The sequence below is a fragment of the Emys orbicularis genome, chromosome 3 (assembly GCF_028017835.1).
Source record: "Emys orbicularis isolate rEmyOrb1 chromosome 3, rEmyOrb1.hap1, whole genome shotgun sequence".
NCBI classification, from domain to species: Eukaryota; Metazoa; Chordata; order Testudines; family Emydidae; genus Emys; species Emys orbicularis.
In genome coordinates, this window is record NC_088685.1 from 190,752,742 (window position 1) to 190,777,321 (window position 24,580).

General features: G+C 48.0%; 1 protein-coding gene across 4 annotated transcripts in view; it reads right to left on the bottom strand.

The window, feature by feature from the left end:
- Window positions 1-24,580, bottom strand: part of CCDC88A (coiled-coil domain containing 88A) — a 346,834-nt gene that overhangs the window by 120,565 nt on the left and 201,689 nt on the right. For all 4 annotated transcript variants that reach the window (XM_065400915.1, XM_065400912.1, XM_065400913.1 and 1 more), the window contains exons 11-12: window positions 17,242-17,388; window positions 15,089-15,233 (exon numbers count right to left, since the gene is read on the bottom strand). In XM_065400915.1, coding sequence (XP_065256987.1) covers window positions 15,089-15,233; window positions 17,242-17,388 — 292 coding nt within the window. The remainder of the gene's footprint in view (window positions 1-15,088; window positions 15,234-17,241; window positions 17,389-24,580) is intronic.

Here is a 24,580-nt window from a genome sequence, read left to right on the forward strand (position 1 = left end):
AAACAGTGCCAGGCCATCGAATGGGAGGTCCTGGATGGATTGTTGAACCTCCATCAATAGGCCCGATGACTGCAACCAGGACATCTGCCTCATAAAAAAAGACCGAAGCCATGGATCACGCCGCAGAGTCTGACGCATCTCAGGCCGCTTGGAGGGCTGCCCTGACCCACAACTCTGCCCTCATCGAGGATAGCCAGGAATTCCTTCTTGGGCTCCTCTGGCAGTGAATCTGTAAACTTGGCCATGGAATGCCAAATATTAAAATCGTAACAGCCAAGTAAGGCCTAATGGTTGGCCACTCTCAGCTGGAGGCTGGACGTAGAATAAATTTTTCTACCAAAGAGATTGAGCCTCTTTGCCTCCTTGTTCTTAGGTGTTGATCCTGGTTGGCCCTATCGCGCTCAACATAACTAGTGAGCTTGGGGCAGGGTGGGTATAAAGATACTCAATACCCCTTACTGGGGAAATAGTATTTTCTTTCCACCCGCTTGGAGATGGGGGGCAGGGAGGAGAGTGTCTGGCACAAGGCCTTACTAATTTTCAATACTCCCTTGTGCACCAGCAATGCCATCTTGGAGGGGGTGCTCCACTTAGCACATCGAACAGGGAGTCTGAGGGCTCCGCCAGTTCCTTGGCTTCCAGCCCCAGGTTTGAGGCGACCCTCTTCAAAAGCTCCTGGTGGACCCTTGCATCATCCTGGGGAACCGAGTGAGAGGACCCTGCTATCACCTCATTGGGAAAAATGATGAGTCAGGTACAGGTGGGTCTACCAACTCCACCATTTCTGCCATAGGAGCCTCAGCCAAGGCTGGCTGATCCTGGGGAGCTTTCTCTGACTCCACGTCTGAGTCAGGGGGCGGGTGGGAGACTGTCGCTGACCGTATTTCAGAAGCTCCTGAGGCCGATCTATGCTCCTGCAATGGGTGGGGAAATCCCCAGGGGTTTCATAGTTGCCAGGGAGCCAGCCATTGGCCCTGGGGCCATAGTGCCACTGGTGGCCCAGAGGGGAATACCAGTGCCCAAAGTGGGTGGCCTTGACCTGCAGGAAGGGTCTCCTCCTCACTGTCTGAGCCCGAGGAGGGAGAGACATGTCTGGAGGACCAGGACAGTACCAAGGCCGCCTGTCTACCCCAATCCTGTTGGCTCTGGCTGCAGACCTCCATTGAGGGCCTCTATGGGGGCGATGGCGCTGGTTGCCGCGACTGCGGTGATCAGTGGTGGCATTCGGCGGATCAGCGATGGTATCCTGGCGATTGATGCCTCACACTTAAGAGAGTGGTTCTGCTCTGTAGATTCTGCTCTGTAGATTGGGAGCGGGAATGAGAAGACCGATGTGTCTGAGACCGTCGACGTGCCCGCGGTGAACCGTACTGAATAGAATAGAATATGAATATATGGAGATATACCTATCTCATAGAACTGGAAGGGACCTTGAAGGTCATCGAGTCCAGTCCCCTGCCTTCACTAGCAGGACCAAGTACTGATTTTGCCCCAGATCCCTAAATGGCCCCCTCAAGGATTGAACTCACAACCCTGGGTTTAGCAGGCCAATGCTCAAACCACTGAGCTATCCCTCCCCCCCTTGGCGATCCAGCGACTGGTGATGGGGCTCTGGGGACCGGCGTCTCAACCCTTCAGAACAGTGCCATGAGCTGGGAGAGCATCTCAGGCCAGACCGCTGGTGATTGATGCCTAGAGCCTGAGGAATGCTGCCTAGAGTCCGGGAACTTTGGCAGGCAAGCCGACTCGTGTCCGAGAGCTGGTGGCGCTGTTCAGGTGAGTGCTGACGGGGCACCCCCTGCAGCGAGGAGCAGTGCCGCACTGATTGAGACTGCTGGAAGGGACCCAAGGCAGATTTATCCATCGAACAGGGCACCTCAGCAGCCAACGTGGGCGGCACCAGAAGGGACAGTATGTCCTTAGCAGCCTGAAAGGCCTCCGGCATGGACGGCACAGCCAGGTGCTGAGTGCCTCTGCCTCTTCCTGGGCTGGCAGGAGCCTGGCCACCGTCTGGAGGGGAAGGGCTGCACTGTGCTGTCCTCCTACTCTCTCCTTCCCTTTACGGGATGTAGGAGAATGCCCCCTCCCAGCCTTCCTTTGCTTTTTAGCCGGTACCAAGGATGGGGATCAGTGCCAGTTGGAGGTCAGTGCTGGTGGCGCCCTCCACCCTGAGGCCACAGTGGTTGGAGTAGAGTCCGATCTCATCAGCTCCAAGGCTGGTGCGAGGGCCGACTCCATAAGGAGTACTCGGAGATGAACGTCCCAGTCCTTTTTGGTCCATGGCCTGAAGCTCTTCCAAATGCGACACTTGTCACTTACGTGGGTTTCCCCTAAACACTTTAGGCAGCTTCTATGGGGATCACTGACTGGCATGGGTTTTTTGCAACAGTCACAAGGTTTGAAGCCTGGGGCCCGGGGCATACCCCGTCCCTAGACTGAGTCCTGCCCGCGATTAAGTATTTCTAACTTAACACTAAGGGAACTATTAACTATACAACTTTAAACTACTATATACAACAAATTCACTACTAGGCACAGTAGAGACAGAAAGAAAAGCTTGCGAAGCAAGGAGACGTCCCAGCACCGTCACTGGTGGTAAGAAGGAACTGAGCGAAGGGGGAGCCAGCGACGCCCCTTATACCAGCGCATATGCACGCCACTCCAGAATTTCTTGAGATAACTGTTGAGGAAATGCAGGTCAAGGATGGGTCTGAGACCCCCATTTCGCCTTCAGGATTAGGAAATAACAGGAGTAAAACCCTTTCCCTCTCAAGCTCTGAGGTACCTTCTCCACAGCCCCTACCCGGAGGAGGGCTTGCATCTCCTGGGGTAAAAGCTGCTCATGAGAAGGGTCCCTGAAGAGGGATGAGGAAGTGGGGTTGGAGGGAGAGATAGAAATAAACAGGAGAGTGTAACCTTCCTCCACTGTACTCAGTATCCAGCGGTCCAGGCTGAAGCGGGAGAGAGAGTTTGAAAACAAAACGGAGGCAGGATCCAGTACAGAAACTGGTATAACGTCTTCAGGCACCCCCTCAAAAGTTCTGCTTGGGGCCTCCCAAGTATCTGTGAGAGACCGGGAGCGAAGCTGAAGTGGGTGGGGGCAGATGTCTTCATTTATAACCCATTTTGCTTCTCAAACAGGTCCTGGTGCGGTGCTGGAGCCAAGAAGCAAACCAGTTCTTGAGGCCTGAAGTGTTTCCTTGATGGCGCTGGTGCATATATACCCAGGGACTAAGAGTGACTCTAGAATCCTTCAGGCCGTGAAGCTTCACATCCATTTGTTCAGAGAAGAGTAAAGGTCACTCACAGGCATGGGCTTGCTGCAGGAGGCAGAGGGCTTGAAACCTGGGGACTGAGGCATGCCCCAGCACCAGGAGTGGACGAAAGTCTGCTAACAGGGCGAGAAGTGCCAACTAACTATATACAACTAATCTATAACAGTCCAAACTGAGAAAATAAAGAACTGGGATAGGAAAACCAGTGAAAAAGGACTAAACTAAAACCACTGAGTAAGAGTTTGGTGAAGCAAGAGGAGCTGTTCCAGCGACCATCATGGACAGTAAGAAAAAACAGAGAGGGTACGGAGTTGGCCAGGCCCTTTATGAGTGCGCGGCAATAGAGGGTGCTAGAGCCGGCCCAATGGATACCCACAGAATGTTGGGAATCATCGAGAAAGGGATAGATAATAAGACAGAAAATATCATATTGCCTCTATATGAATCCATGGTACGCCCACACCTTGAATACTGCGTGCCGATGTGGTCGCCCCATCTCAAAAAAGATATATTGGAATTGGAAAACGTTCAGAAAAGGGCAACAAAAATTATTAGTGGTATAGAACGGCTTCTGTATGAGGAGAGATTAATAAGACTGGGACTTTTCAGCTTGGAAAAGAGGTGACTAAGGGGGGATATGATAGAGGTCTATAAAATCATGAGTGATATACAGAAAGTAAATAAGGAAGTGTTATTTACTCCTCCTCATAATACAAGAACAAGGGGCCACCAAATGAAATTAATAGGTAGCAGGTTTAAAACAAACACAAGAAAGTATTTTTTCATGCAACACACTGTCAACCTCTGGAACTACTTGCCAGAGGGTGTTGTGAAGGCCAATACTATAACGGGGTTCAAAAGGGAGCTAGATAGATTCATGGAAGATAGGTCCATCAATGGCTATTAGCCATATTAGGAATGGTGTCCCTAGCCTCTGTTTGCCAGAAGCTGGGATTGGGTGACAGGGCATGGATCACTTGATGAAAACCGGTCTGTTCATTCCCTTTGGGGCACCTGCCATTGGCCACTGTCAGAGGACAGGATACTGGGCTTGATGGACCTTTGGTCTGACCCAGTATGGCCATTCTTATGTTCTTATGAGGGAAAAATCAACGACTGAACGTGGACCTAACATGGAATGGACATGAGCAAGCACTCGAAGAAGAAGTACCAAAATAAATATCAGCTCTGGATGCCAGCTCAAGAAAGCATTACAAATTATTGCAATTTCACTTTTCCAAATCAGAGCTCAGCTAGGGAAACATTTGCTTGAACCACATGCAGAGAACTTCAAGTAGCGGCTCTGCAAAACTGTATGAGGAACATTGTGCAAAGACATCCTATAGATGCTGCCTTCAATCTAGCTGGGTATGCTTTGATACAATGGTCTCAACAACAGGTCTGTGGACTGGCACCAGTCCCTGAGATCTCCCTGACACAGATCAGGAAGGAAGGAAGCCAGTACCAAAAAGGTTGAAAAGAGAGGGTTAGTCACCCTCTGCAATAACTAAGGTTCTTCGAGATGTGTTCCCCTATGGGTGTTCCACTGTAGGTGCGGCAACGCCACCTGCACCTGGGCTCGGAGATCTTCACTAGCAGGGCCTGTCTGACCGCACATGCACACCTCACCTCTCTTGTGCTGTGTGCGGAACGTCAAGTGCTGTGCAGTCCGACCACCCCCAGGTCCTTCTCTGCTGCAGAGCTTATATTTTTGGCTCCGAAGGAGAGAGGAGGAGGGCAGGTAGTGGAGCACCCATAGGGACACACATCTCAAAGAACCTCAATTACTGCACAGGGAGAGTAACCCTCTATTCTTTGAGTGATGTCCCTTTGGGTGCTCCTTTGTAGATGACAAAGCAGTGCCCCTAGTTGGAAGGCTGGGGTTTTGGAGTGACATGTACTGCTGAGGATAGGACAGCATGTCCAAGGAGAGTACCTGCTATGGCATTGTGCATAATAGCATAGTGCTGGGCTAAAGTGTCTGTCGATGTCCATGTGGCAGTCTTACAAACGTCATCAGTGGAGACATTATTAAGAAAGAAATCGTGGAAGATAACGATCATGTGGAATGTGTTCTGATTGAGGTAGGAGGTTGTCTATCATGGAGTTCGTAAGATAAATGTATACACTGTGAGATCCATTTACAGAGGCATAGTTTAAATATAGCAGTGCCTCTGAATTATTTGGTGGTGGGGAGAAATAATCATGGCAATTTCCAGAAGGATTTAGTCCTGTCCAAGTAGAAGGCTAATAGTGCTCCTCACAAGAGCTGCCTTCTGTTGATTTCTGTGAGGCTTCGGGAAGAAGCAAGGGAGGTATATCGATTGACTGAGATGAAAAGATGTTGGGAACTTTGGTAAGGATCTTGGGTGTGGGTGTAGTGTAAAGGACAGTTACCTGTTCCATAACTGGCGTTCTTCGAGATGTGTTGCTCAGGTGTATTCCACAGTAGGTGTGCGTGCTCGCCACGTACACCAGTGCCGCAAGTTTTTCCCTTAGCAGTACCAGTAGGAGGGGAGCACCGCTGCGACCCCTGGAGTGGTGCCTCTATATTGCGCTATAAGGGGAGCTGTGCACTCCCCCCACCCTCGGTTCCTTTTTGCCAGACAACTCCAAAAGAGGGGAAGGAGGGCGGGATGTGGAAAACACCTGAGCAACACATCTCGAAGAACGCCAATTACGGAACAGGTAACTGTCCTTTCTTCTTCGAGTTATTGCTCCTGTCTATTCCACAGTAGGTGACTCCAACCTATATCTGATGGAGGTGGGTAGGAGTTTAAAGGTTAGCGGGACGGAGTACAGCCCTACCAAACCTGGCGTCATCCCGTGCTTGAAAGACGATCGAATAGTGCGAGGAAAAAGTGTGGACAGAGGACCACGTGGCAGCCCTACATATGTCCTGGATAGGGACGTGGGCTACCTAGGTGGCCAACGAGGCTTGCGCTCTCGTAGAATGCGCCTTCACGATAGGCGGCGGGGGAACCCCTGTCAAGTCGTAACACGTGCGTATGCACGAGGTGATCCAGTGGGAAAGACGCTGGGTGGAAACTGGTTGCCCCCTTGTACGCTCGGCGGACGCAACGAACATCTGCGAGGATTTCCTGAACGGCCTGGTTCAGTCCAGGTAAAAGGCCAGCGCCCTACGTACATCTAGCGTGTGTAGGCGGTGTTCCTCGTTGGAGGAATGAGGCTTAGGATAGAGTACTGGTAGAAAAATGTTCTGATCCATATGGAAGGCGGAGACCACCTTCGGGAGAAACGCAGGGTGTGGGCGAAGCTGCACTTTACCCTTGTGGAAGACCGTATACGGGGGTTCTGAGGTCAAGGCCCTAAGCTCCGAGACACGACGGGCTGAGGTGATAGCCACCAAAAATGCCACTTTCCATGATAGGTGGGACCAGGAACACGTGGCCAACGGTTCAAAGGGAGGACCCATGAGGCGGGATAACACTAGGTTCAGATCCCATTGTGGGACCGGGGCCCTGGCGTACGGGAATGCACGATCTAGGCCCTTTAAAAAACGGGAGGTCATTTGATGGGAAAACACCGAGTGACCTTGCACCGGAGGGTGGAAGGCCGAAATGGCCGCTAAATGTACCCTGATGGAGGCAGGAGCTAGACCTTGGGTCCTAAGGGACAGGAGGTAATCGAGAATGAGCTGGAGGGATGCGGATGATGGGGAGGCACCCCGCTCCCCCGCCCACCTGGAGAACCTAGACCATTTGGCAAGGTAGGTCCGCCATGTAGACGGCTTTCTACTCTCCAGCAGAATTCGTCTTACATTCTCCGAACACTTCCCTCCTCCTCGTTTAACCATGGAGCAACCACGTTGTCAGGTGGAGCGTGGCCAGGTTGGGGTGGAGAAGGCATCCCCTCTCCTGGGAGAGGAGATCCGCGTGAAGCAGCAGCCTCCGTGGGGGGGGGGGGAGGGGCGCTAAAAGTTGCAGAAGGGTCCCGTACCAATGCTGGCGGGCCCAAACCGCGGCTATGAGGATAACCCTCGACCTGTCTGCCTTTACTTTCTGCAGGACCTTGCCTATCAGTGGGAAGGGTGGAAAGGCATAGAACAGTTGGTCTGACCACCGGAGGAGCAATGCATCCGAGATCGCCCCCCTTTCTGCCCCTGCCCTGGAGCAGAACTGGGGGCAGCGTCTGTTCTGGGCGGTAGCAAAGAGGTCGACCTGGGGAGCTCCCCACTCTCGGAAGAGCTGTTGGGCGACTTCCCAGTGGAGTGACCACTTGTATTGGTGGGAAAACACCCTGCTGAGGTAATCAGCTCGCACATTGCGTGCGCCGGGTAGGTGGAAGGCCCAAAGGGAGATATCGTGGGCTATGCAAAACTCCCATAGGTCCAGGGCTTTCTGGCACAGGGCCAAGGAGCGCGTGCCCCCCTGCCTGTTGATGTAAAACATCGCGACCGTGTTGTCCGTGAGGACTCTGACCGCCTTTCCGCGAAGGTGCAAACTGAACGCTATGCACACTAGGCGTACTGCTCTGAGCTCCCTGACGTTTATGTGCAGAGACAATTCCAAGGTCGACCATCTGCCTTAGGTTTGAATGTTCCCTATATGGGCTCCCCAGCCCAGGTCCGAGGCATCCAACATCAGGTCTAGTGAGGGAAGGGTCTCGGAGGGAATCCCATTCAGCATATTGCTCGGGAGGGACCACCAATGCAGAGTGGCCACCACGTCGGGTGGTATCGTGACCACCTTGTCCAGGCTGTCCCTGGAGTGGGAATACTGGGAGCCAACCAGAGTTGGAGGGGCCTCATTCTGAGCCTGGCATGTCGCACCACGGACGTGCATGCTGCCATGTGACCTAGGATTTGGAGGCACACCCCCTTGCCATTGTCACGGGAAAGGTCATGACCAAGGCTACGAGACTTTTCAGTGTCTCGAATTTGTCCCGGGGAAGAGAGTCTGTGTCCTCTACTGAGTCTAGCAGAGCCCCTATGAAGTGTATGCGCTGAACCGGTACCAATGTGGACTTGGCCTCGTTCACCACTAGGCCCAGACCCGCGCATGTGGACAGCAGGAATTGCATCTGGGCCTGTACCTGGGACCAAGAGCTACCCTTGAGGAGCCAATCGTCCAGGTAAGGAAAAATTTGCAGCCTGTTCCTCCAGAGGTGGGCTGTCACCACTGCCATGCATTTGGTAAAAACCCTGGGGGCCGTGGAAAGGCCAAAAGGGAGGACTGCAAACTGGTAATGGTCCCGCCCTACCAAGAAGTGGAGGAAGCGCCTGTGACCCTTGAAAATATGGATGTGGAAATACGCATCCTGGAGGTCCCGGGACGCGAACCAATCCCCCGGGTCTAGGGAGGGGATTATGGAGGTCAGGGATACCATGCGGAACTTGTAGTGGACCATAAAGCTGTTGAGATTCCGCAGGTCCAGGATGGGCGGGAGCCCGCCTTTCGCCTTCAGGATCAAGAAATACCGGGAGTAAAACCCCTTGCACCGGAATTCTACCGGTACCCTCTCCACCGCGCCCAGGTTGAGAAGGCGCGCCACCTCTTGGCTTAGAAGGTGGGCCTGTTCCGGGTCCCCGAGGTCCTCCCGGGGCAGGGGGTGATGGAGGGGGGTGGTGAGGCAAACTGCAACATGTAGCCCCTGGAAATCGTGCTGAGGACCCACTGGTCCGACGTTATACGGGACCACTCCACTAGGAATGCAGATAAACGGTTGCAGAACACAAACTTTATTAACTGGGGGCCTTCCGCGGCAACAGGCCCGGTGGCCCCCCGCCAAGAGTCAAAACCGCCTCTTCCCCTGCTTTTTGCCCTTCGAGGGGCCTGGTTGCGGGGCCGAGCGGGACTGATGCTGGGACCTGCGTCTCTGCTCCCTCGGTCTCTTAGGCGGGGGGTTCATATCTGCCCCTAGTGGGAGGAGCAGAGGTCTGCAGCCTAGGTTTGTCCTTTGCTGGCGGGACATGTAGGCCCAGAGTTTGCAGGGTGGTGCGGGAGTCTTTCATCCCATGCAGGCGGACATCGGTTTGGTCCGCAAACAACGCTTTCCCGTCGAAGGGAAGGTCCTGCATCAGAGACTGGGACTCTGCAAACAGGCTGGACAGGAGAAGCCACGACGCCCTGCGCATGGATATGGCCGAGGCCATTGAACGGGCTGCCATGTCGGCCGCATCCGAGGTGGCCTGGCGGGCTGCCTTCACCGCTGCTGCTCCTTCCTCAACCAGAGCCTTGAACTCCTTTTTGTCCCACTCCGGGAGAAGAGGCTCGAACTTTGGCAGAGACCCCCACAAGTTAAAGTCATAGCGGCTCAACAGGGCTTGGTGGTTGGCCACCCTGAGTTGAAAGCTTGCGGAAGAATAAACCTTCCTGCCAAAAGAATCCAGTCTCCTGGAATCTTTGTCCTTGGGGGTGGGGGGGGGCTGACCGTGGCGTTCCCGGTGGTTCACTGACTCAACCACCAAAGAGTTGGGTGCTGGGTCCCTTAGCTGGGACAAAGGACTTCCTCTCTGCTTTCTTGGAGATGGGCACCAAGGAAGCTGGGGTTTGCCATAGGGCAGTCGATATGTTGGCCACCCCTTGGTGGAGAGGTAGGGCCACATGGCCCCGTGCCGGGGAAGAGAGCACATTGAAAAGGGTGTCCGACGTCTCCTCCATCTCCTCAGCCTGGAGCTGGAGATTTGAGGACACCCGCTTGAGGAGCTCTTGATGAGCTTTAAAGTCCTCCTGTAGAATGGGTGGAGGGGCCGCTATGGTCTCCTCCGGTGCCAGCGAGGGGGCCGGTCTGGCTCCCAGGGCATCGGGAGGTGCTGGAGGTTCAACCCCCAAGACCGAATCCGGGCCCGGTGCCGCCGGTTCGGTACCCGTCGACTTTTGACTCTGTCGAGGGGGGGACACCAAATGGGCCTGTGATGCTCTGGCTACCGAGCGGGGTCTCGCCTGGGCAGGCACTTGCGGCCACGATGCCCATTGACACCATTGCCACTGCCACAGTGCCCCCTGCCACTGACCGGCTTGGGTGCCTTGCGGTGCAGGCTGCTCTTGCGGAGTGGTGCGGCTTGGGGATGGGCGGCTGGGTGCCGAGGCCGAGGTCGCTGTTGACCGCACGGTGCCATAAGAGCGGCGGGAGCGTCTACAGTCGTGTTGGTGCTGACCTCGAGATCTGGACGTCGACGATGAGGAGCGGTACTCATCCAAGGTGCTGCTCTCGTAGTCATCCCGGCAGTCGTAGCTACAATGTTTCAGTGCCGGTAACACTCGAGGGGAGCTCCGAGCATGGTGTCTGGCGGAGCGGGCACTCGAACCCGAGCGTCTATGACAATGGCGTCGGGATCTGCTCCTGTGGCTAAAATTCGAGGAGGAGCGTCGACGCCACTTGTCTCGGTGCCTGTGCCCCCGGTGGGGTGTGGAGGACCCTCGAGACTCCCGTGCGGGCGAGTCAGCCAGTCTGAGTGGAGTGGAGGGCTGATGCGAGCTATGTGAGGACCTCGTCGAACGGGGCGGCGCACGGTCCTCAGAGCGCGGGCTATGTCTTGCCAGGGAGGGCTGGTGTGCTTCCAACGGCGGCTTCCCTCAGGAACGGGGGCCCGTCTTGAGCGGCGCACCCGGCATCGGAAGGGAGAGGATGTCATGCGCGGCCTGTGCAGCCTCCAGCGTCGACGGCATTCTCACCACGGGAGAGGCACGCGCAGACAGGACCGGACTACTCCGCTCAGCGCGAGTCGGAGGTCTGGGTCCCAAGGGGGATCGTGGGCTGCCCAACTCGGGTCCGGCCTCACCCCTGTCCTTTTGTAGGCGCCGCTGAGTCTTTCCCTGCTTCTTAGCGGGTGCACGGTGCCGGCTGGTGGAGGGAGTCTTGCTCCGCACCGAGGACGCGGTGCCCGGTGCCGAGTCCAGTCGGCGCGTCGGTGCCAGGGCCATTGCGAATTCCATTAGCAGGGCGCGGAGCCAGATATCTCTCTCTCGTTTACTTCGAGGCTTGAACGATCTACAGATTTTACAGCGATCGGTTACATGGGTCTCACCCAAGCAGCGGAGACACTGAGTGTATGGGTCGCTTCTTGGCATAGAACTGTGACAGGAGTCGCATGACTTGAAGCCTGGGGCACGAGGCATGCCCCGCACCAGGCAACTAACTAAGAAGTTATCCAACTATTGGAGAAGATGAGTACTACTAAGGCTACTAGAAGAGGTACAGCAAGGCTGGAGCACAAAGTTCCGACTACCTTCACTGGCGGCAAGAAGGAACTGAGGGTGGGGGAAGTGCGCAGCTCCCCTTATAGCGCGATATAGAGGCGCCACTCCAGGGGTCGCAGCGGTGCTCTCCTCCTACGGGTACTGCTAAGGGAAAAACGTCCGGCACCGGTGCACATGGCGAGCACGCACACCTACTGTGTAATACACCTGAGCAATCACTCGAAGAAGAACTTTGTCTTTATAAAACGGTGTGTATGGTGGATATGCCAGGAGGGCCGAGATTTTGCCCACCTGTCTAGCAGAGGTGATGGCGACAAGAAGGCCGTTTTCATTGATAGATGTACATAAGAACAGGTTGCCATTGGTTCAAACAGGGGCTTAGTCAGAGAACGTAGGACTAGGCTGGGTTCCCAGGTCAGGATCAGGTCTCGTATATGGGGATAGAGATTTTGAATACTCCTCAAGAAGCGATTTGTGAGCTGATGTGAAAAGACGGAGTGGCCGTCAATGGGGAAGTGAAAAGTAGTGATTGCCACTAAGTATACCTTAAGAGAGCTATTGGCCAATCCTGACTGTTTAAGGTGTGGAATGTAGTCAAGAGTAAGTGGCAATGAAGTGTGTGCTGCGTCAACCTGGTATGAGGTGCACCACCAGTGAAATCTTGTCCACTTATGAATGTAAATGCTCTGGTCGTGTCATGTCTGCTATTCAAAAGTATGTGTTGGACTGTGTCTGAGCAGGTGATTTCCAGACCCCGGAACCATGGAAGAGTCAGGCTTTGAGGTGGAGCATCTGTGGATTGGGAAGGAGAATGCGTTCTGTGTCCTGTGAGAGGAGCCCCTGCGTTAGGTGGAGAGAGATTGGTCAGCATACCATCAACGTAGAAGGTAAGTAGATCAGAACTTTCGTGGCCATGTTGGAGCTATTAGTATGACATGAACTCAGTCCTTCTGTATTTGTGAAGTACTCAGAATAGGAGGGGAAAGGGAAGGAAGACATAAAGGAGTGGTGCGTTACAGGTTATGAAGAACGCGTCTTCCAGAGATCCACACCCCAGTCCTGCTCTGGAACAGAATTGAGGGCAATGGGCGTTGTGTTGAGTGACAAAGAGATCTATGGTGGCATGGCCCCATCGGCTGAATATGAGCTAAAGTGCTCATGTATCCAGCTCCCATTCATGATTGTGTGAGAACGTTCTGCTCAGTGCATCCGTACTGGTGTTCCAGGAGGTACGTGGCTGAAATGCAGATGTTGTTCTGGATATACCAGTTCCACCATTTGATCACCTCTGAGCATAAAGGGTGGGACCTCAGTCTGCCCTGCCTGTTGATGTAATACAGCGAGATCGTTTGTCATCACACTTATGGTATGATGTTTGAGAAGTAGGAAATGTCGGCAGGGATTGCAGACCACTCGTAGTTCTAGGAGGTTGATGCGTAAGGTGGATTTGGTGGATGACCATCTCCCCTGCACTGTGTGTTTGTGTAGATGTGCCCCCCAACTGATTAGGGAGACATCGGTGGTTAGGATCACAGTCGGTGATGGTTGTAGGAGAGGAACTCTAACACAGACGTTGCTGGGCTGTGTCCACTGTGCCTAGGGTAGTCTTCACTGAAAATGCCAAGGTCATGGCAGGCTGCAAAAAGGAGAGCAGATTCTCCTAACACTGGTGGTTAACACTGAAGTTAGACTCACCAACTTGTCAGAAATTGTGCTCCTGATCCCCCACATTGGTTGTCAAGAAGCTAAACAGGAAATCACACAGCCCCCTTTATTGCATTCCAGTTCTCTGGTTCTCAATCAGCACATAGGTCCAGTACAGTGAGAAGTTATTTAAAAACTCTGCTCACTATACAAAATGGTCTTCTGATCCACAAAGGGCCAGCCACTTTACCAGATCAAAATTAGTTTGGATCTTACCCAAAATATCACACTGCCAGCCAATCCTTTAGTATCTAAAACTAAAGGTTTATTATAAAATAAAAGAAAGAACAAAAAGAGAGTTGTTAAAGGAGTCAGATACATACTTAAGATTTCAAAGTCCATATTTCAGGTTCTTAGCAGTAGTGGCGAGTTTTCTGGCTTGAAAGTCCCCCTGGAGCACATCCACAGCTTGGATGGGTCATTCAGTCCTTTGTTTAATGCTTCAGTTTGTAGAGAACTGTTTGTAGAGAACCTCAGTTTCCAGAGGTTGGAAGCAGGATTGAAGACCAAACTGGGGAAAATGCAGCTGCCTTTTATATTCTTTTGCCCTGTGGCTCGTACTCCATTTGTCCCAAACACAAACTTACAGCACATGGCATAGAAAGCCTTAGAATTCTCTGTCCACAAGCATGCCCCTACATGTCTTGTTAATTCATAAGGTGTAGCTCCTGACATCTCTCAATGGGTTAATTGTATAGCTGATTGCCTTTGATAGGTCATCAAGGAGGCTGGATAATGCTGATGCCAATCTGTCTGGGACTTCACTTCCTCTGCCATCAGATCTGACCCCTTCTCAATGAGTCCAATTAGCAGGCACTGCCAATGATGTTGAAGGTAGCTTAGGGAAACCAGAGTTGGAGGATTTTGGAGCCGATGAAGGCTGTGCTATGCTCTTCTTGGAATCCCAGCCTGGAAATTTGGGCGTTTCTGATTATTTTGCCTGCAGAGATTCCCACAATAGGACATTCTAGAGCAGGGGTCGGCGAATTACCCGGATGGGCTGCGTGCCGAAAGTTGCCGACCCTGTTCTAGAGCTTCAGATGATGATCCCTGCAGGCTGTGGGTGAGACAGATCAGCAGACCTCACACCTGTCCAGAACCATCAACAGGATTATGCCAACACTCCAGTTCTGTATGGGACTAGATGATGCCTGTGCTGGATAGGCACCCTTTCTTCTGTCTTAAATAAAGAAAAGTTGACTAACTACAATGTAACTAAAATAAAAATAACCCTAACAGGGCAAAAGAAAAAATGACAAGAGAAGCATCTAGGACACTTCACACACACTGAGTTCACCGCACCTTCAGAGGTTCACAAAGAACTGAAGGATGGTTTGGACCCCTGAGTGTAGTTTTGGGGGGAGGGCATTGCCCCCCAAACTGCAAGCCTTGGACAGGCGCAAAATTTGCCCTCCCATGTGCAGCCCCATTGGCCTGATTGGAGCTGCCTCCCCAAATACAGAAGTAAAACTATGCCCATGTTTGGGCCATTCCCCTTTACAGCCTCAGAATCCTGCACTAGATGAGGGAGATTCCAGAGGCACACAGCACAGGGGCTTTAATTTTACAAGTGGGAAGCTACAGAGGCCATTCAAAGTGGAACTATCATCAATAACAGATGTCCATTTTAGCCAGTTGATTCCAAAGAAGATGGGAAAATGGCATATTTTTCTTCAGCATGTCTCAAAAATCATTACATAAATAAGGTCTTTTAGTTATTTTCATGCTGTTTTCTAAATTAAACAAATTGGGTCAGATTGTCAGCTGGTGTAAAGCTCTACTGAAGATGATTTCACCTTGTATGTATGAGTGTAGAAATAACTGCATGCAAATAGGCCACTTCAAGCATCATTATTTTCAAAATTATTTCATAGTATTACTCTGATACCCTGTTTAGCTATACTATTCCAAACTTCTATTTAAAACTAGTGGCAAGTATTCATTTACCTTCAGAAAGCTCAGTAGTTCTGTTCATCTGTTCAAGTTCCCAGCCAAGATGTAATGATTCATCCATGCTTTGTTTCTGAGCCATTTCTAGAGTCATATTTTCCTCCATGAGTTCCTCGATTTTTTTTCTGTCCATGTCACGCTCCTTAAAAATTATTAACATGAAACTTTAAAATAGTCTGCCTCAAAATGCACAAAAATATAAAATTCAGTAGCCATTTGTGACGTTGCACTCCATATGCTTTATGTAAATATGCTTGGAATGTGAATATAATGTAACTGGAATATGCTTTATGCAAAAGGTCTCTTGTAAGGAATCATTACAAAGCTTATAACCTACTAAGTGTGTTCATCCTATTTGTATAAATGTATCATTCTTGTATCTGAAGCTAGAAATATGAAGTATTACTCTGAAATCCTATTGTAACTATGCAAAGTGTGGGCCATTAATGGTGGCTTGGAATCTTGATGGCTCCCATTAACTAGGACTATTGGTTGTAAATGGCTCTGTTTACTTGTAAGTCTTCCTGTATATGTGTGTGTGTCAGACAGTGAGTAATGAAGTCTCACAGTACATGTGAACATGTTACATGATACTGTAATCCATCTTAAACCTGGTGCTTTTCCATTTAGAAGGAAGGGTGGGAACCCAGAGAGAGACAAAGGATTCCCGCCTTGTGCCAAAGATATAAAAGGGGGTGGAACAGAACAAAGTGGGCTGCCAGTCATGAGAAATCCCCTAGTTACCACCTGAGCTGGAACTAACAAGAACTGTACCAGGGGAAAGGATTCGGCCCAGACTAAGAAGGAGTCTAGTCTGTGAAAGAAGCTTATTGGAACATTTCTGAGGGTGAGATTTACCTCTATTCAGTTTCTTAAATGTATTAGGCTTAGACTTGCGTGTTTTGTTTTCTTTTGCTTGGTAACTTACTTTGTTCTGTCTGTTATTACTTGAAACCACTTAAATCCTACTTTTTATACTTAATAAAATCACTTTTGTTTATTAATTAACCCTGAGTAAGTGATTAATACCTGGGGGAGCAAACAGCTGTGCATATCTCTCTATCAGTGTTATAGAGGGTGGACAATTTATGAGTTTACCCTATATAAGCTTTATACAGAGTAAAACAGATTAATTTGGGGTTTGGATCCCATTGGGAACTGGGTGTCTGGTTGCTGGAGATAAGTGATTTGCTGAGCAGTTTTTGGTTAAAGTCTGCAGCTTTGAGGGAATGCACCAGACCTGGCTCAACAAGACAGGGTTCTGGAGTCCCAAGCTGGCAGTGGAAAACAAGCTCAGAGGTCATTCCAGCACATCAGGTGACAGTCCCAAGGGGGTCTCTGTGACCGAACCCGTCACGCCGTTATTTTACGGAGGTGGATTCTCCGGTCTACTAAGGCCACTTCTGGACTGATTACAATGGCCTCAAAGTGCCTGGAAGCAAATGATGGAAAATTTCCCCTGCACAGAGGAACTCTCTGTCAGCATTAAGCTTGTGGAGGCGGCTCTACTCACTCCTGTGCCAGTCCTCCACCCCCAGCTCCAAAGTAAAGGGAAGAAGGGTGTTTATTATTTTGGTAAGGCATACTAGAATTTTGGTAAGATAAATAAGAGAAATCACAGATTAAAAAAAACAAAAATAATGTTAATAGTTATACAAACATTATTTGTTTTTTTAAACTTAATATTGCATTGTCTGGATTAGAGCTGGTCAAAACACAGAAACTATTTTTGTGAAAATATTTTGAAAACTTTACTGTTTTTTGTCAACTTTCCAAATTTTAACCAATTCAATTTTGGATGAATATTCAACCAGATACCATCTTTATTTCAAAGAAGGTTTTAATTGTTATCACTGGTTCTATATTCCTGCTCAACAGACTCTATCCACCTAATTAAATACTGTGTAACTTTTAGGTAGGTTCTTCCCCTTTGGAATAGATGTCTCTTTATGCAGAACTGAAGCTATTGAAGAAAATAACATCTTGTTTGTGTGTCTGAAAATTTTAAGCTACTCAGGCCTTACTTTTTTCTTCCACTGAGACTTGAAGTCCTTCCATTACTAAAACTTTCAAATGCAAATTAAAAGCACAACAGTTATATTTTTCTTAAAAACACAGGTATGAGTGTCATCTTCTATTTAAATACTTACCATCTCCATATCATGTAGTTTAGCTTTTAATTGCAGATTTTCCTTTTCCAGTTCATGTAATTTATCAGAACGGGCTCGGGTCCCCTCTAGTTGATCTTCCAACATTGTCTTTGTTTCCAACAATACTTGATTGTCTTCTTTTAACTCCTTCAAGAATTAAATAGAAATCAAAGTTTTCTCATTCATACCAAACCTGATTTCAGCATATCTAGTTTTTAAAATATCAATGTAAGAATACAAAATGGATTTTAATGGTAAAAACAAAAACTTGTTTTATACTATTTTCTAGGGCTGTTGATTAATCGCAGTTAACTCACGCAATTACCTCAAAAAAATTAATCGCTGAACCAACAAGAGGGGATGCCATTTTAGATTTGGTTTTGGAGAGTAGTGAGGACCTCATAGAAGAAATTGTTGTAGGGGACAACCTTGGTTCGAGTGATCATGAGCTAAATGGAAGGATAAACAAAAATAGATCTGTGACTAGGGTTTTTGATTTCAAAAGGACTAACTTAAAAAAATTAAGGAAATTAGTTAGGGAAGTGGATTGGACTGAAGAACTTGTGGATCTAAAGGCGGAGGAGGCCTGGATTTACTTCAAGTCAAGGATGCAGAAACAGTCAGAAGCCTCCATCCCAAGAAAGGGGAAAAAACTCATAGGCAGGAGCTGTAAAAATTGGAAAAATTGGAAAGAGTTCAGCGGAGGGCAACAAAAATGATTAGGGGTCTGGAGCGCATGACTTATGAGGAGAGGCTGAGGGAACTGGGATTGTTTAGTCTCCAGAAGAGAAGAATGAGGGGGGATTTGATAGCAGCCTACAACTACCTGAAAGGGGGTTCCAAAGAGGATGGAACTCGGCTGTTCTCAATGGTGGCAGATGACAGAACAAGGAGCAATGGTCTCAAGTTGCAGTGGGGGAGGTCTAGGTTGGATATTAGGAAACACTATTTCACTAGGAGGGTGGTGAAGCACTGGAACGCGTTACCTAGGGAGGTGGTGGAGTCTCCTTCCTTGGAGGTTTTTAAGGCCTGGCTTGACAAAACCCTGGCTGGGATGATTTAGTTGGGAATTGGTCCTGCTTTGAGCAGGGGGTTGGACTAGATGACCTCCTGAGGTCCCTTCCAACCCTGATATTCTATGATTCTATGATTCTATGTAGACCAAGCTGGATGAGCAAACACCTCAGAAAGGTGATTAAGAAAAAGCAGAAAGCCTACAAGGAGTGGAAGAGAGGAGGGATCAGCAAGGAAAGCTACCTTATTGAGGTCAGAACATGTAGGGATAAAGTGAGAAAGGCCAAAAGCCATGTAGAGTTGGACCTGGCAAAGGGAATTAAAACCAATAGTAAAAGGTTCTATAGCCATATAAATAAGAAGAAAACAAAGAAAGGAGAAGTGGGACCGCTAAACACTGAGGATGGAGTGGAGGTTAAGGATAATTTAGGCATGGCCCAATATCTAAACAAATACTTTGCCTCAGTCTTTAATGAGGCTAATGAGGAGCTTAGGGATAATGGTAGGATGACAAATGGGAATGAGGATATGGAGGTAGATATTACCACATCCGAGGTAGAAGCCAAACTCGAACAGCTTAATGGGACTAAATCGGGGGTCCCAGATAATCTTCAAGAATATTAAAGGAACTGGCACATGAAATTGCAAGCCCATTTGGAAGAATTTGTAATGAATCTGTAAACTCAGGGGTAGTACCGTATGACTGGAGAATTGCTAACATAGTTCCTATTTTTAATAAAGGAAAAAAAAGTGATCTGGGTAACTACAGGCCTGTTAGTTTGACATCTGTAGTATGCAAGGTCTTGGGGAAAAAATGTAAGGAGAAAGTAGTTAAGGACATTGAGGTCAATGGTAATTGGGGCAAAATACAACATGGTTTTACAAAAGGTAGATCGTGCCAAACCAACCTGATCTCCTTCTTTGAGAAGGTAACAGATTTTTTAGACAAAGGAAACGCAGTGGATCTAATTTACCTCGATTTCAGTAAGGCATTTGATACGGTTCCACATGGGGAATTATTAGCTAAATTGGAAAAGATGGGGATCAATATGAAAATTGAAAGGTGGATAAAGAACTGATTAAAGGGGAGACTACAACTCATACTGAAAGGTGAACTGTCAGGCTAGAAGGAGGTTACTAGTGGCGTTCCTCAGGGATCGGTTTTGGGACCAATCTTATTTAATCTTTTTATTACTGACCTTGGCACAAAAAGTGGGAATGTGCTAATAATGTTTGCGGATGACACAAAGCTGGGAGGTATTGCCAATACAGAGAGGGACCAGGATATCCTACAGGAAGATCTGGATGACCTTGTACACTGGAGTAATAGTAATAGGATGAAATTTAATAGTGAAAAGTGCAAGGTCATGCATTTAGGGATTAATAACAAGAATTTTTGTTATAAACTGGGGACGCATCAGTTGGAAGTAACAGAGGAGGAGAAGGACCTCAGAGTATTGGTTGATCACAGGATGACTATGAGCAACCAATGTGATATGGCTGTGAAAAAAGCTAATGTAGTCTTGGGATGCATCAGGCAAGGTATTTCCAGTAGAGATAAGGAGGTGTTAGTACCGTTATACAAGTCACTGGTGAGACCTCATCTGGAATATTGTGTGCAGTTCTGGTCTCCCATGTTTAAGGATGAATTCAAACTGGAACAGGTACAAAGAACGGCTACTAGGAGGAATGGAAAATCTGTCTTATGAAAGGAGATTCAAAGAGCTTGGCTTGTTTAGCCTAACCAAAAGAAGGCTGAGGGGAGATATGATTGCTCTCTATAAATGTATCAGAGGGATAAATACCAGGGAGGGAGAGGAATTATTTAAGCTCAGTACCAATGTGGACACAAGAACAAATGGATATAAACTGGCCATCAGGAAGTTTAGACTTGAAATTAGACAAAGGTTTCTAACCATCAGAGGAGTGAAGTTCTGGAATAGCCCTCCAAGGGGAGCAGTGGAGGCAAAAGACATATCTGGCTTCAAGACTAAGCTTGATAAGTTTATGGAAGGGATGGTATGATGGGATAGCCTAATTTTGGCAATTAATTGATCTTTGACTATTAGCGGTAAATATGCACAATGGCCTGTGATGGGACACTAGATAGGGTGGGATCTGAGTTACTACAGAGAATTCTTTCCTGGGTGTCTGGCTGGTGAGTCTTGCCCACATGCTCAGGGTTTAGCTGATCGCCATATTTGGGGTCAGGAAGGAATTTTCCTCCAGGGCAGATTGGCAGAGGCCCTGGGGGGTTTTCGCCTTCCTCTGCAGCGTGGGGCACAGGTCACTTGCTGGAGGATTCTCTGCACCTTGAAGTCTTTAAACCACAAGTTGAGGACTTCAATAGTTCAGACATAGGTCAGGAGGTCAAACTAGAAGATCATAATGGTCCCTTCTGACCTTAAAGTCTATGAGTCTATGACTTGTAGGCTCTAAAGTTGTACATTGTTTTATTTTTGAATGCAGGGTTTTTTTTGTATATAATTCTACATTTGTAAGTTCAACTTTCATGATAAAGAGCTTGCACCATAGTACTTGTATTAGGTGAACTGAAAAATGTTATTTATTTTGTTTTTTACAGTGCAAATATTTGTAATAAAAAATAAATATAAGTGAGCATTGTATACTTTGTATTCTGTGTTGTAATTGAAATCAATATATTTGAAAATGAAGAAAACATCAAAAATATTTAAATAAATGGTATTCTATTATTAACAGCACGATTAATTGTGATTAAGTTTTCTAATCGTGTGATTAATCGCGATTACTTTTTTTAATCGCTTGAGAGCCCTACTATTTTCATAAAAAATACATTTACAGCTGCATGTTACACAACAAAATGTACGAGTGCTAAAAGTAACATCTGAAATATTAAAATCAGACCTCTATTATGATTCAAGCAGACTGAAGTCTATATGAAATTTTAAGTAACTGTACTGTAAACATTTACTATCCAACCATTATTAGTTTAGGAAAAAGAAATGTTCAGTAAAATAATATGGATAAATGCATTGCCAATAATCGTATTTGGCCTCAATTATACCTGGATTTTGAAATTTGATCTGTAAAGACACAATCCCAGTCAGTGTCCTGGCTGCAACAAACAGGTGTTGTAGGGTTGTTGTTTTTTTAAACAATGTTGGCTTCCCTTGCACAGAGGAACAATACTAGTTTTGCACTACTTGGAGGAGTAGTGGCGGAGGCTGGATTTTCCTTGTAGAACATTGGAAATTAAGCCACTCTAGTTTAAGCAATTGTTGTTCCTGTTAACTGAGTTGCACATTCAAAATACCACCAATATTTCGAAATATTAGGCAAAAAGTACTTGTTCAACTGCAAACCACCTCTTTGCTCAGTAAAACACCTCTCCCTCTTCTTTGTGCCACCATTTAATAAATTATTTTAATATCAAATAGATCCCTCAAGTATTTGAGTTGAAGGAATTAGAGATCAAAGCATTAAAGAATACTTTCTAATAAAGCATAATTACTTGTATACGCAAATATATCCATTTCGCCTAGACCCATAATTACATGTCTAATACTGTTGAAAATGCAATAGCATGCTTAAGGGGTCCCAACAGCTTCAACTGATGCATATGTACTAGCAGTTTTCATATCCTTTAATGGCATCTGACAAAAATATTAAGGAATGTACAAGAACTCAGTTTTACTCATGCAAACCAAGAATATCTTTTTCAAATGTCAGCACAAGCCAGCTGCTATCTATTAAACTGATCACTGAACAAAAAAATCTTGACTCTTCATATTCCTTACTTCACAAATGTTAAAAATTATTTTCGAATATTATTTTAGGTGCATAAATGACTAGTTTATTAACTACTGTCTCTATTCGGGCATCCGTGGACACTTGAAATGGTTTCAAAGTTTGCAGCCTATAAATAAAAGTTATAAAAAGAGAAACAAAAAGGTGGAGGGTGGGTTGGCGGTGTTCGTTTGTTTGTTTGAAACCAGCATTTTAGGAACATGAAAATTCCATCTGTTTAGCTACTTGGCCACTTCGTTATTTTCAGTTCTGCCTTCATCAAGTCTTTCATCATAAGGTTCTTGAAATCATTTATGGGTGAAATTCATCCCTTTCAGATGGCCCACATATGAGAGTCCTCTGCTTTACAGGCACCCCATGGAAAACGTACTATGTGCTCTAGCATCTGACTTTCAAATGATCACCTTCAGATTAATTTTCTTGACCAATTTCTTCAAAATTTTGTTTCATTATCATTTGCATGATTTAAACTCTATGCTCTCATTTTTGTGTGGAAATTTTTAGTTTCTATGCTTTTTGTGTAATTTGAACATATTTGGGGAAAAATAGCTTCTTGTTAATTAAAATATTTTCTGCAATCTAATGTTAAATTTTATTTTGCCCTTAATTTATGTGTTTCTGCAACACTTATGGTTCTCCAAATCAGTTTCTCTATATTTTAAAATAATTTCATTTTTTTCTAAAGAGACAAGGCGGGTGAGGTAATACCTTTTATTGGACCAACTTCTGTTAGTGAGGGAGACTAGCTTTTGAGCTTACATAGTGTTCTTCTTCAGGTCTGGGAAAATAAGGGCAGGTCTACACGCTGCTGTTGCACATCTGGTAAAGACACTCAAGCTTCTGGGAGAGAGCTCACCCATTGGCTTAACATCTCCACCTCCATGAGAGGCAGTAGCTATGTTGGCAGGAGAGGCTCTCCTGCCGACATATTGCTGTCTACATGGGGGATTAATGTCGGTATAACTACATCGCTCAGGGGTGTGGATTTTTCACACTACTGAGCTATGTAGTTATATCAAAGTACTAGGGTGACCAGACGTCCCGATTTTATCGGGACTGTCCCGATATTTGCTTGTTTGTCCCGCGTCCCCACCGATGTTCGGTCGGGACACTGGACAAACAAGCAATTTTGCCCTCCGCTCTGGCTCACAGGCGGAGCCTGGAGGGGCTCTCACCCGCCCCTGCCCCGACTCCGCCCCCTCCCTCTCCCATTGGATCCCTCCCCAAATCCCCGCTCTGGCCCCACCTCTTCCCCAACCACACGGCATTCCTCCTCCCTCCCAGGCTTGCACACGGGCCATGGCCGGGGCCGGGAGCGCAGCGCGGAGGCTGCTCCAGCCCTGCAGACCCCGGGGCAACACGGTGGGTCCGGGGGCAGCGCGGAGCAGGCAGGGTCCGGGCGGGGGGCAGAGAGCTCCCCGCAGCTGGAGAGGGACTGCCCGGGCGAGTGTTCCAGGCGGGGCGGAGCGGAGCAGCCTCTGCTGTAGGGCAGGTGCGACGGAGCCCGGGAGTGGCTGGGCTGGGAGCTGCAGGAGGGGCCCGGAGCGCGGCTCAGCTGCACAGCTCGGAGCCCAGGCTGGGCCAGGGAGCGAGGGGATATTGGGGGTTGGAGCCGAGAGTTGGGTGGAGACGAGGCTGTGCCACTGCCGGCTGGCGGCGGAGGGGGGGGGGGCGCTCCGATTTTTTTTTTTTTGCTCCCCCCCGTGTACCGATATTTCATCTTTGTCATCTGGTCACCCTACAAAGTACACATGTAGTGTAGAACAAGCCTAACTTAAAGTATCACTACTAAACACAGGGGTTGAACAGAATATTTAACATAAGTAGTTAACACATATTTCAAGGACCATTCAAAGGTAAGTGGCCTGTTAACACCCCTTCAGTCATAGAGAAGAAAGGAAGGGAAGGGGGGGGGAAACAGCTGGAGGGGTTGTTAGTGGGTTACATATCGTTGTAATAAGCCATAAATCTCTAGTCTCTAGTGTCTCTAGTCAGTCCATGATTTTTAGTGTCTAGCAAAGTTATGAATTTAAGCTCCCAGGATCGTCTTTTGAAAGTGTTGTGCAGGCTTCCTTTCAAGATGAGGACTGAGAGGTCAGATATAGAGTGATCTCTCTGGGAAGAAGTGGGTTGTAGCCCACGAAAGCTTATGCTCTAATAAATTTGTTAGTCTCTAAGGTGCCATAAGTACTCCTGTTCTTTTTGCGGATACAGACTAACACGGCTGCTACTCTGAAACCTCTCTGGGAAAAGTATTCACCCACAGGTGATAGGGTGTTTTTGTGTTTGATCATTTTCCTGTGATTGTCTGGTTTCACCCACATAATTGTTATAGGGGCATATAGTGCACTGGATGAAGTACACCATATATTGTGATAGGCATGTGTAGGACCCATGGATCTTGAAAGGTGTGTTGTCGGTGGGTTATGATCATTGTAGCAGTGGAGATATGTCTGCAGGTTTTGCATCTGTTGTTTTGGCAGGATATGGTGCTGCTGCTTTGAGTTGGTGTGTCCTGGTCTGTGGGGAGCCTGCT